Consider the following 10777-nt stretch of genomic DNA (forward strand, 5'->3'; position numbering starts at 1 on the left):
GGTGTTAGCTGTTGTGGAGGGGGTGGAGAAGGTGACGGGGGAAGCATGTCGATATACTAGGAACTTAGTTGGGTGCCAATTTTGTCGTTGTGAAGGTGTTAGCTGTTGTGGAGGGGGGCGGAGAAGGTGACGGGGGAAGCATGTCGATATACTAGGAACTTGGTTGAGTGCCAATTTTGTCGTTGTGATTCCGAATGATGATGACGTGTGAGGGGAGATTTTTCGGGGACGTTTTTGGTGCCTACAATGTGGCGGGATATGTGGGCTTTTTTACCGGTGGTGCTAGATTTTGCAATCTATCAGCTTTTGTTTATATTTTGATGATACTTTCTTCAGTCCAATTATTGTTATTGATGAGTTAATTTTTTTTCTTTTATCCATTATTACTCGACTTGCTAGTGAGAAAGCTAGCCGGAGAAATTGGAAAATGTACATTAGAAGGCATATTCTGAGTATAAGAACCTAGTTCCATTTGTGTTTTCACAAGTCTGCTACTCTGCTTATAGGGCCGCCAGTCGGTTTATGTCCTTTTCACCCTGTACCCGTAGTATGTCTCGAGTGTGATCATACACGGCGGCTTTTGAGAATGCACAGGCTCGCTTTCTACCCTTTCCCTTCCCCTGCTGCTGTAAGAACTCGTTCTTCAATTCAGAAGTTGATGAGAAGGGGGGTGGGGGGGGGAGGCTAGCCCCGTTAAGAGAAAAAAAACTGATTTAGCTCCTTGTTGATTCACATAAAAGACTATGGAAGTAAGAAAAACGTAGCATTGAAATGTCACTTCTCAAATCATATGATTTTTTGTTACACCATAAATGAAAGAAAAATACAAATCAAGCTGTTCCTGTGGCTAGGGAACTAACCGAAATACTCCTAAAGCGATTTCATGTTTGACCTGTGGCATGTCTTTCCCTGTTTCTCAATCCTAACACTTAGAAGACTAATAGAATTCTAAACTTGATTCAGCCATGGCTCCCCACGCCAACTAGCTAGCTTAAATATTTCCAGTATCTATCAAGATGAAAATGTTTATGGACATTAGACTCGTAAAACTACATGTTTTGTTATTCATGATCATAGTAGCGACAGGAGCAGTTTTCGTTTACCTGGAATGCATTTTGTGTATGATGCAGTGAAGGTACTGGACTGGGGGCAGGAAGGTCAGGAGAGCTCGTCGAAGCACCGGGAGGCCTTTGAGAAGGAGGTGGCTGTGTGGCAGAAGCTCGATCACCCCAATGTCACAAAGGTACCTGATTTGTACACACATTAGCTGCTAGTACCTGATCAATTTGAAGCGAGTGCTCGGTGAAATTAACAATGAACTGTGTCATGTCTATTTGTGTGTAGTTCGTGGGGGCGTCGATGGGGACGTCCCAGCTGAAGATCCCGGCGTCGAAGAAGGGCGGCAGCAGCCACGGGCCAGGCCAGCGCTGTGTGGTGGTGGTGGAGTACCAGCATGGCGGCACCCTGAAGACGCTGCTGTTCCAGCACCGGGACAAGAAGCTGCCTTACAAGAAGGTGGTCCAGCTGGCGCTGGACATGGCGAGAGGGCTGAGCTACCTGCACTCGCAGAAGATCGTGCACCGGGACGTAAAGGCGGAGAACATGCTGCTGGACAGGAAGAAGTCGGTGAAGATCGCGGACTTTGGGGTGGCCCGTGTGGAGGCGCAGGACGACGACAACATGACGGGGCAGACGGGCACGCTGGGGTACATGGCCCCCGAGGTGCTGGAGGGGCGGCCGTACGACCACAAGTGCGACGTGTACAGCTTCGGCGTCCTGCTGTGGGAGACGTACTGCTGCGCCTTGGCGTACCCGAACTACAGCATCGCCGACATCTCGTACCACGTGGTGAAGCTGGGCATCCGGCCCGACATCCCGCGGTGCTGCCCCAAGCCGCTGTCGGAGATCATGACCCGGTGCTGGGACGGCAACCCGGACCACCGGCCGGAGATGGCCGAGGTGGTGGCGATGCTGGAGAGGATCGACACCACCAAGGGCAAGAGCATGACGCCCGCCGTCCCCGACCACACCTCGCAGGGCTGCAGCTGCTTCGGCTTCTCCAAGTAGTAGTCGTCGTCGTCGTTGTGTGATGCGGCTCGTGCTTCTGCTGTTTTTTGTTTCCCTTTCGTTGGTGCGGTCGTGCGGATCGGTGAACGCTTTGGTTGGTCGTCGCGGCGTCTCTGGTGGAAGAAGAATTGTGTAGGTTGCCTACTGCCGCTACTCGCTTGTGGTCGTGGGTGAGATGATGGTTTATTTTGCTTTGCATAAACACTGTGGTCGTCTTGTCTACACCGGTTTGATGTTTTTTGGTTTGGTTCAAAAACTTGTCGTACCGCTTCCCATCCTCTGAAACATCTTAGGCCCCGCTTGGATTGTCGGTTTGCACCCAAAATACATTTGTAAACAATACAGGCCGGAAATACAGACCTCTGGCCGTCGTTTCGATTCTGGGAGGAAATGACACCACGGCCGGTATTATACACCTGTAGATTTAATCCGGTTGTATAAATTTACGCCTAATCCAAGCGGAGCCTTATATTATGGAATGGAGGGAGTAACATAAAAACCTAGCCACTTCACAAATCTGCAATGGTGAGTGGCGACCGAGGGCATCTCACATTTGCCATGAGTTGGTTCCCAGCATGACAATGTGCTTTATTTCTGCTCTCACTTCGGTGTTTTGGTGCTGTTCTTCACTTGTTCATCCACATTCTCATGCGCTATTACAACACGACACCAATGCGAGTTTGTTTGGTGATACTAGACTGAGACTCGAAATCAAAGGCGGAAGAGTTAGTTTACAGCGAAACTGATGTGCATTTTCGACTCTGGCCACTGGATCAGGCACACGGACACGGACAGCAGTGGAACATTTTCTTTTCAGAAACCAAAGTCGGAAGAGTTGCCATACACAAGATCAGGCATACGGTACAATTGCCTCCCCCTGCAGTGCTGATCACATCGGGTAGTAGGGGAAGCGACAGCAGTGAGCTCGCAGAAGATACATAGAACGTGTGGGGTAGATTGCACGGGAGGAGGAACCCCACAATTTCAAGATCACAAATCCATGGCATTCAAGCTACATAACAATGTTGAAAAGAAGGAGAAAAGAATGAATCAAATAAGGAGAATGCTATTTTTCTGCCGACTGTCAGTTAGCGATAAGCATGTACGATCGCTTCCGCCTGTTTTTTTTTTCCTTCGATCTTTCTTTACGATCGCTCCCGCTCCCGCCCGCTGTCAATCCACAATTCCCGCATGTCTCGCTCGTCTCCGCTCGAGCCTTTTCCAGCGGTATTAGGAACCTAGCAGCAACCACCTAAGCAAACTCTATGTTGTGATTTGATTCTTGTTACGTACTTTTCATACCTTTATGTTGAGGTAGACTTTTCTACTCACAGATCTGATCGAGTGTTATTCTGCTGTCGTTTTCGGTTTTTCTTACAAACTTTTTACCAAAAAATATACAAAACATACGTTTTTATCAAAAATAAATTAGAGATGTGAGTTGAGCTCACGATTTAACATATAAGACTAGACTCTTGTACTCTTTGTACATAGATATGAGCTGAGTTCATGGTCTTAACATGATAATTTATTCACCGCAACCTTGATAACTTACGTACAAATATTGTAGAAACCTCGATCAGGTGAAAAACCATTTTTGAAACACATCCCGATAACTCGTGTGAAAATAGCATGATAATATAAGTACCGTATTACATGATAATTTTGGTCCAGTGGGGGAGTGTTGTTTGACGATAATTTATGTGTAAATAGCATGGTAACTCATGCATAACAAACTTGATCACTTATATATAAAAATCATGATAACTTTTGTACAAACATCCTTATAGCATGCTAGTGGTCCGGCCCATGAAAATGACTTGTTTTTGGCGAGGTATGGATCTCATAACTTGATGAACAAATATTATGTTAACTTTGACCCAGAAAAAAGTTGCTTAAATATACTCCGGCATCTTCAGTGGTACGTGATACTCACGGTATTTTTGACCCGGCAGAAAATAGTGGTTAAATACACAACTTGATGACTTCAATATAAATAGCATGGATATATGCGCACCATAGACCAGATAACTTAGGGGCACAGACAATGTGATAACTTTGACCTGGGATTTTTCTTTCTTAAAATCATATCTTCAATTACTTATGTGTAAAATAATATGGTAATATACGCACTGCTTACCTGATAACTTAGGTCCAAACACCACGGTAATTTTTATCCGGGAAAGAAAATGTTGAAGACACATCCGCAATAACTTCTGTATAAATAGCATGATAATATACGACAACAAACCTGATAACTTAGGTACAAATACCCTAATAACTTTAATACGAGGAAAAAAGGTTGTTTAAAATGTAACTCCGGTAACTTTTGTGTGCCCACACCTCTGATAACTTATGTACAAAACACCATAGTAACTTTTTACTTGGGCGAAAATATTTGTTGTGCATGAGTTATCATGGTGTTTGTGCGTGAGTTATCATGTTCGTGCGTATACATTATCATGCTCTTTACAAAAAAGTTACCGGGGTATGTTACAACAATTTTTTTTCTTTGAGCAAAAAGTTAAGCAGTGTTTGTGAGTGAGTTAACAGGTTTGTGGCTTATATATTACCATGCTCTTTATAAAGAAATTATTGGGATTTGTTACAACAACAAAAATTCATGTCGTCAGAAAATTTACCAGTGTGTTGTGCGTGAGTTATCAGATTCATGGCGTAATAAATTATCATGCTCTTTTTTCAGATAAGTTATCGGGGTATGTTACAACAACACTTTTTCTTCACAGTTACCACAGAGATTTGTTAGTGAGTTATCAGGTTCGTGGCGTATAATTACCATGCTCTTTTACAGATAAGTTATCGAGGTGTATTATTACAACATTTTACCTAGGGTCAAAAGGTTACAGCTGCGCGCAAGTTATCAGGTCTGTGATGCATGGATTGCCATGTACAAAAGGAAAGGAAATTTGGTAAATAAAAAAGAAAGAAAGAAAAACAGCTTGTTTTTCTGGTCGCGTATGTAGAAGTACAAATATTTATTGGCATTCTATGTAATCACAACTTGAAACTAGACCAGATGGATATGACAAGCGGTCTTGAATCAAGAGGTAGTGAGTTCAACTCCCACCTCCATGTTTTTTCTAGGAAATAAAATGAAGCGGGAGAAGCGACGGGATTTCGGATCTGTTTAGCACAGTCCGGTATAAATATTACCCAACCTAAATTATAGCCAGAATTTAAGTTAGTTCAGTTGGTTGTGAACAGTTATGGTGAACCGTAGGTAGTGGGTTCGAGTCCCACTTTGTACATTTTTTTACCACGCCAGAAAAAAAAAACGGGAGAAGGAAGGGGAACGAAGCGGGAAGCGGGAGAAGCGATCGTGCGGATCTGTCGCTAACACTGGTGGTTAGCACAGTCCATCAAATAAACAACAGGGAAATCAGGAATAGGCACGCACGATCACAACGTTTCTTATCACTGCTCACCAATTTCTCAAGGCCTACAAGAAAAAAGGCCATGCGAAGTGAAGCCAGTTTAGAAACAGTTGTGGCCTGCGTATGCACCAGAAACTAGAGCAGCAACCACTAACCCAAATTCATCATGTAGGCTTGTTCGGTTTAGAGGGAAAAAATACCCCAAACCCCCTTCAGTTCCCTTGGGAGGGGTTTAACCGAACAAGGCCGTAGGATGATTACTTCCAGCACTATAGTCAAGTTACAATGTTACATCCTGCTACGGATGCTACTTCATACTACTACTTACAATCTGATGCTACACACATCCCACATGCAACCAATTTCTAGCAAGCAGTAGGTATTAATTCTGCAAGCAAATGGAACTTTCTGTAACAAACAATCAACAAAAGACAGGCTGCTTTGTTTGTACGCATGCAAAAGAAGGCACTCCAAATCAAGAGATAAGCACTGAGCTGAGATGCTTTCCACTGTATACCAGTATTCCTGCAGGTTACCAGCAGTAAGCTCACGGGGCAAATAGCCCATTAATATGGGTACTGCCAATGGCAAGATATGACTAGTAGTTTTGATAAGGATGTCAGAGATAAGTACATAACTACTCTTAATATGATACATCACAAATTCCGAGTAGCTGATATGATTTCATTAACATTCAGATCAACCAATTGTAACACCCCAATTGGGTCTAACTTGATTCACACCCCAATTGGGTCTAACTTGATTCACACCCCAATTGGGTCTAACTTGATTCAATCTATGACCAGGAACAACAGAACGATGTAAACTAACACCCACGGTGCACAACAGGTCGGATCAAAATCATATAACCATCTCAAACTAATCAAGAATAGCACAAACAGGATGTCAAATATAACTACTCTTGAAACAATTCATCAGAAACTCAGAGTAGCAGATTTTTGTTCCATTAATATTCAGATCGACTACGCAAAAGTAGCACCACGGGAACATCATCTTACAACCACCGACGACTACACACGAACCATCATCCGTCCAACGATTTCCATCAAGCACTACTAATACTACTATATATATCTAGATAGGCAGGCAGATCCAGCAGGGGATCAACAGCGGTCACCATAAGGGGGGGCGGGCGAACCTAGGAGGAGGTGAACTTGGTGACGGCTTTGGTGCCCTCGGAGACGGCGTGCTTGGCGAGCTCCCCGGGGAGGACGAGGCGGACGGAGGTCTGGATCTCGCGGGAGGTGATGGTGGGCTTCTTGTTGTAGCGCGCGAGTTTGGCGGCCTCGCCGGCGAGCTTCTCGAAGATGTCGTTGATGAAGGAGTTCATGATGGACATGGCCTTGGAGGAGATGCCGATGTCGGGGTGCACCTGCTTGAGCACCTTGAAGATGTAGATCTTGTACGTCTCCACGCTCTTCTTGCTCTTCTTCTTGGCCTTCTTGTCGCCGTCCTTGGCGGAGGTCTTGCCCGCCGCGGGAAGACGCTTCTCGGCCTTGGGCTTCTTCCCGGCGGGCGCCTTCTCGGCCTTCTCCGCCGCGGGCTCCTCCTCCACGGGCTTCTTCGCCGCCGGCTTCTTCTCCGCCTTCGGCGCCATGGGGTGCGGGTAGGTGGGGATTGGGTTGAGTGCGGGAGGAGATTGGGGAATTTGGGCTGCGGTGGGGAGAGGGGGAGGAGGGGGCGGTGGATTTATAGGTGGGAGGCGGTGGGCGCTGATTGGCGGAGGGGCTGGTGCCGCGGATCGTTGACGTGGAGCGGTGTGAGGCGGTTCGCGCCGCTTTGGATGGACGGGCGGGGCGCGGATCGGTGGGCATGGCGGGATTTATGGGCGGGATCGGAAAAGGAAAATGGATTGTTGGCGGGACGATCGGAAAAGAAACATTCTCACGATAAAATGGACGGGCAAGTGTTCTGAGCGCGACTCATGTGCCGCGGTCCGCAGTGTCTTTTTCTTTTTTTTTGTCTTCCACGACTGCCTTTCAGCGTTTCACAAAGAAATGTTGTCAATCATTCTTTTCTTTTTTTTGCGGAAAAAACTTCCAATCTATTCATCTTCAATCATGGTAGTACAACGAATACTGAAAATAATAAAAAATTACATCCAGATCCGTAGACCACCTAGCGACGACTACAAGCACTGAAGCGAGCCGAAGGCGCGCCGCTGTCATCGCCCCTCCCTCGCCGGAGCCGGGCAAACGTTGTTGTAGTAGACAGTCGGGAAGTCGTCGTGCTAAGGCTCCATAGAACCAACACACCAGAACAGTAACCGCCGCAGATGAAGAGTGTAGATCAAAAGGATCCAACCTGAGGACACACAAACGAACACAAACGACGAACAGATCCGAGCAAATCCACCAAAGACAGATCCGCCGGAGACACACCTCCACACGCCCACCGATGATGCTAAACGCATCACCGGAACGGGGCTAGGCAGGGAGACCTTTATTCCATCTTCAGGGAGGCGCCGCCGTCTCGCCTTCCTGAGCAGGATACAAACCTTAACAAAGCTTGAAAAAAGATCTAAAAACGGAGCCCTCCCACCGGCAAAGGCTGAGATCCACTTCGTCTCCATGGCCCTAAGGCCACCGGAGACGGACGGACCGGCGCCGGCGCCGGCGGGAGGCAGAGAACCTTAGGTTTTTGGAGGTGGCGGCTGACTAGTACTGCAGCGGCCGGGCGGTCGGGCTTACGTCTTCTTGAACACTTCCATAAATCATTCTTTGGCATCAATAAATTGTTAGAGGAACTCCAACGCGACGATCCAAACAAAACACGATTTATCCGTTTTTCGTCCGTTTGAATCGGTCGACAAACGTGCGCATCTTCTTTTCGTTTTAGGTTGGCAGGTGCGCCCAACGGGAAGCGTACCCGTTTTGCCCTGGTGGCCGAAATAAATTTAGAAAAATATAATTAAACATGAAGTGGCCAGTCAACACCGGTCAAAGACGTCTTAAACATTAATTAAACATTAAAAACCCGGCACGCTGCCCTAGTCGCCCCTCTTGCCCTTGTCGTCTTTATCGCCGCCAGTGAGGTCGATGAAGACAGGAAGCGGCTCAGCCTAGCCGAACGCGGCTTGATAGGCTGCCAGGGATGCCTCCTCCGGCGTCTGTCGTGGCGGTGGCAATGCGGCGAGGCGTGTGCGCTCCTCCTCCTTCTCGTGCTCCCTCTGCATCGTCGCTTGCCGTCGGCGCGCTCCTTCGCCAGCCTGCGTTGCCTCCTCCTGCGCCAGCGTCGCGCCGAGCCAGGCGGGGGGAGGAGGGCTGACCCACTCCCGCGGCTGGCCGGTCCAGACGTACCGGTCGGTCGGCTGGGGCGTAGGTGTCGTGGGGGTGAGCGGCGGCGGCACCACGCGATCGCCCGCTATAGAGAGGGCGATGGCCTCCGCTAGCCTCGCCTGGTAGTCCGCCTCCTTCGCCTCCGCCTTGAGCCGTTCCTCCTCAATGGCGGTCTCCAAGGCCGCCGCGGGCGCCGCCTAGTAGGCAGCCTCCTCTGCCTGCTCCTCCGGCTTGGCGACTAGGGTTGGCGTGGTGGTGTTGCACGTCGTTGCTCCTCGTGCTCGAGGCAAACCAGGCCTCCCAATGGGGAGAGTTGGTTTACTTACCATATCATGTATCTCTTCCTTTTCGGGGTTTTGGAGTGTTCTCGAAGGTCTATTTTATGTATCCCTCTGGTGTCATGGTTTGAACAATGTTAGTTTCAACATTAATAGGTGTACCTCAAATATAGTGCTTAATTCTTTGTCCATTGACCACCTTCGGATTAGTGCCTTCGGCATTGTTGATCTTAATAGCTCCAGAACGATAAACTTATTCAATGACATACGGACCTTCCCACTTGGAGAGGAGTTTTCCTGCAAAAAATCTAAAACGAGAATTGTACAATAGAACATACTCCCACACTTTGAATTCTCGCTTTGGATTCATTTGTCATGCCCGATCATCACGTGGTGTCTCAGCACCTGTTATATTTGAACGTAGAGCCTATCACACCCGATCATCACGTGGTGTCTCAGCACGAAGAACTTTCACAACGGTGCATACTCAGGGAGAACACTTCTTGAATACTTAGTGAGAGATCATCTTAAAATGCTACCGTCAATCAAAGCAAGATAAGATGCATAAAGGCTAAACATCACATGCAATCAATATAAGTGATATGATATGGCCATCATCATCTTGTGCTTGTGATCTCCATCTTCGAAGCACCGTCGTGATCACCATCGTCACCGGCGCGACACCTTGATCTCCATCGTAGCATCGTTGTCGTTATGCCATCCATTTCTTCTACGACTATCGCTACCGCTTAGTGATAAAGTAAAACAATTACAGGGCATTTGTATTTCATACAATAAAGCGACAACCATATGGCTCCTGCCAGTTGCCGATAACTTCGGTTACAAAACATGATCATCTCGTACAATAAAATATAGCATCACGTCTTGACCATATCACATCACAACATGCCCTACAAAAACAAGTTAGGCGTCCTCTACTTTGTTGTTGCAAATTTTACGTGGCTGCTACGGGCTGAGCAAGAACCGTTCTTACCTACGCATCAAAACCACAACGATAGTTCGTCAAGTTAGTGTTGTTTTAACCTTCGCAAGGACCGGGCGTAGCCACACTCGGTTCAACTAAAGTTGGAGAAACTGACACCCGCCAGCCACCTGTGTACAAAGCACGTCGGTAGAACCAGTCTCGCGTAAGCGTACGCGTAATGTCGGTCCGGGCCGCTTCATCCAACAATACCGTCGAACCAAAGTATGACATGCTGGTAAGCAATATGACTTGTATCGCCCACAACTAACTTGTGTTCTACTCGTGCATATAACATCAACGCATAAAACCTGGCTCGGATGCCACTGTTGGGGAACATAGTAATTTCAAAAAAAATCCTACGCACACGTGAGATCATGGTGATGCATAGCAACAAGAGAGGAGAGTGTGTCCACGTACCCTCATAGACCAAAAGCGGAAGCGTTAGCACAATGCGGTTGATGTAGTCGTACGTCTTCACGGCCCGACCGATCAAGCGCCGAAACTACGGCACCTTCGAGTTCTAGCACACGTTCAGCTCGATGGCGTCCCTCGAACTCCGATCCAGCCGAGTGTCGAGGGAGAGTTCCGTCAGCACGACGGCGTGGTGACGATCTTGATGTTCTACCGTCGCAGGGCTTCGCCTAAGCACCGCTACAATATTATCGAGGTGGACTATGGTGGAGGGGGGCACCGCACACGGCTAAGAGATCCAAGGGATCAATTGTTGTTGTGTCTATGGGGTGCCCCCTTGCC

The 10777-nt window shown here is 47.5% G+C and overlaps 2 protein-coding genes across 2 annotated transcripts in view; one reads left to right on the top strand and one right to left on the bottom strand.

The window, feature by feature from the left end:
* Positions 1-2407, top strand: part of LOC119311789 (serine/threonine-protein kinase STY13-like) — a 4793-nt gene extending 2386 nt beyond the window's left edge. Inside the window, exons 2-3 of the mRNA XM_037587491.1 lie at positions 1131-1243; positions 1345-2407. Of these exons, the coding sequence (XP_037443388.1) occupies positions 1131-1243; positions 1345-2067 (836 nt within the window). The 3' untranslated portion in view covers positions 2068-2407. The remainder of the gene's footprint in view (positions 1-1130; positions 1244-1344) is intronic.
* A 3945-nt stretch (positions 2408-6352) lies between these two features.
* LOC119311790 (histone H2B.1-like) lies at positions 6353-7162 on the bottom strand. The gene has a single exon (XM_037587492.1). The coding sequence runs from the start codon at positions 7078-7080 to the stop codon at positions 6622-6624; it is 459 nt and encodes a 152-aa protein (XP_037443389.1). The 5' UTR covers positions 7081-7162; the 3' UTR covers positions 6353-6621.
* Between the last annotated feature and the right edge of the window lie 3615 nt (positions 7163-10777).

Source organism: Triticum dicoccoides, chromosome 5B (genome assembly GCF_002162155.2).
Source record: "Triticum dicoccoides isolate Atlit2015 ecotype Zavitan chromosome 5B, WEW_v2.0, whole genome shotgun sequence".
NCBI classification, from domain to species: domain Eukaryota; kingdom Viridiplantae; phylum Streptophyta; class Magnoliopsida; order Poales; family Poaceae; genus Triticum; species Triticum dicoccoides.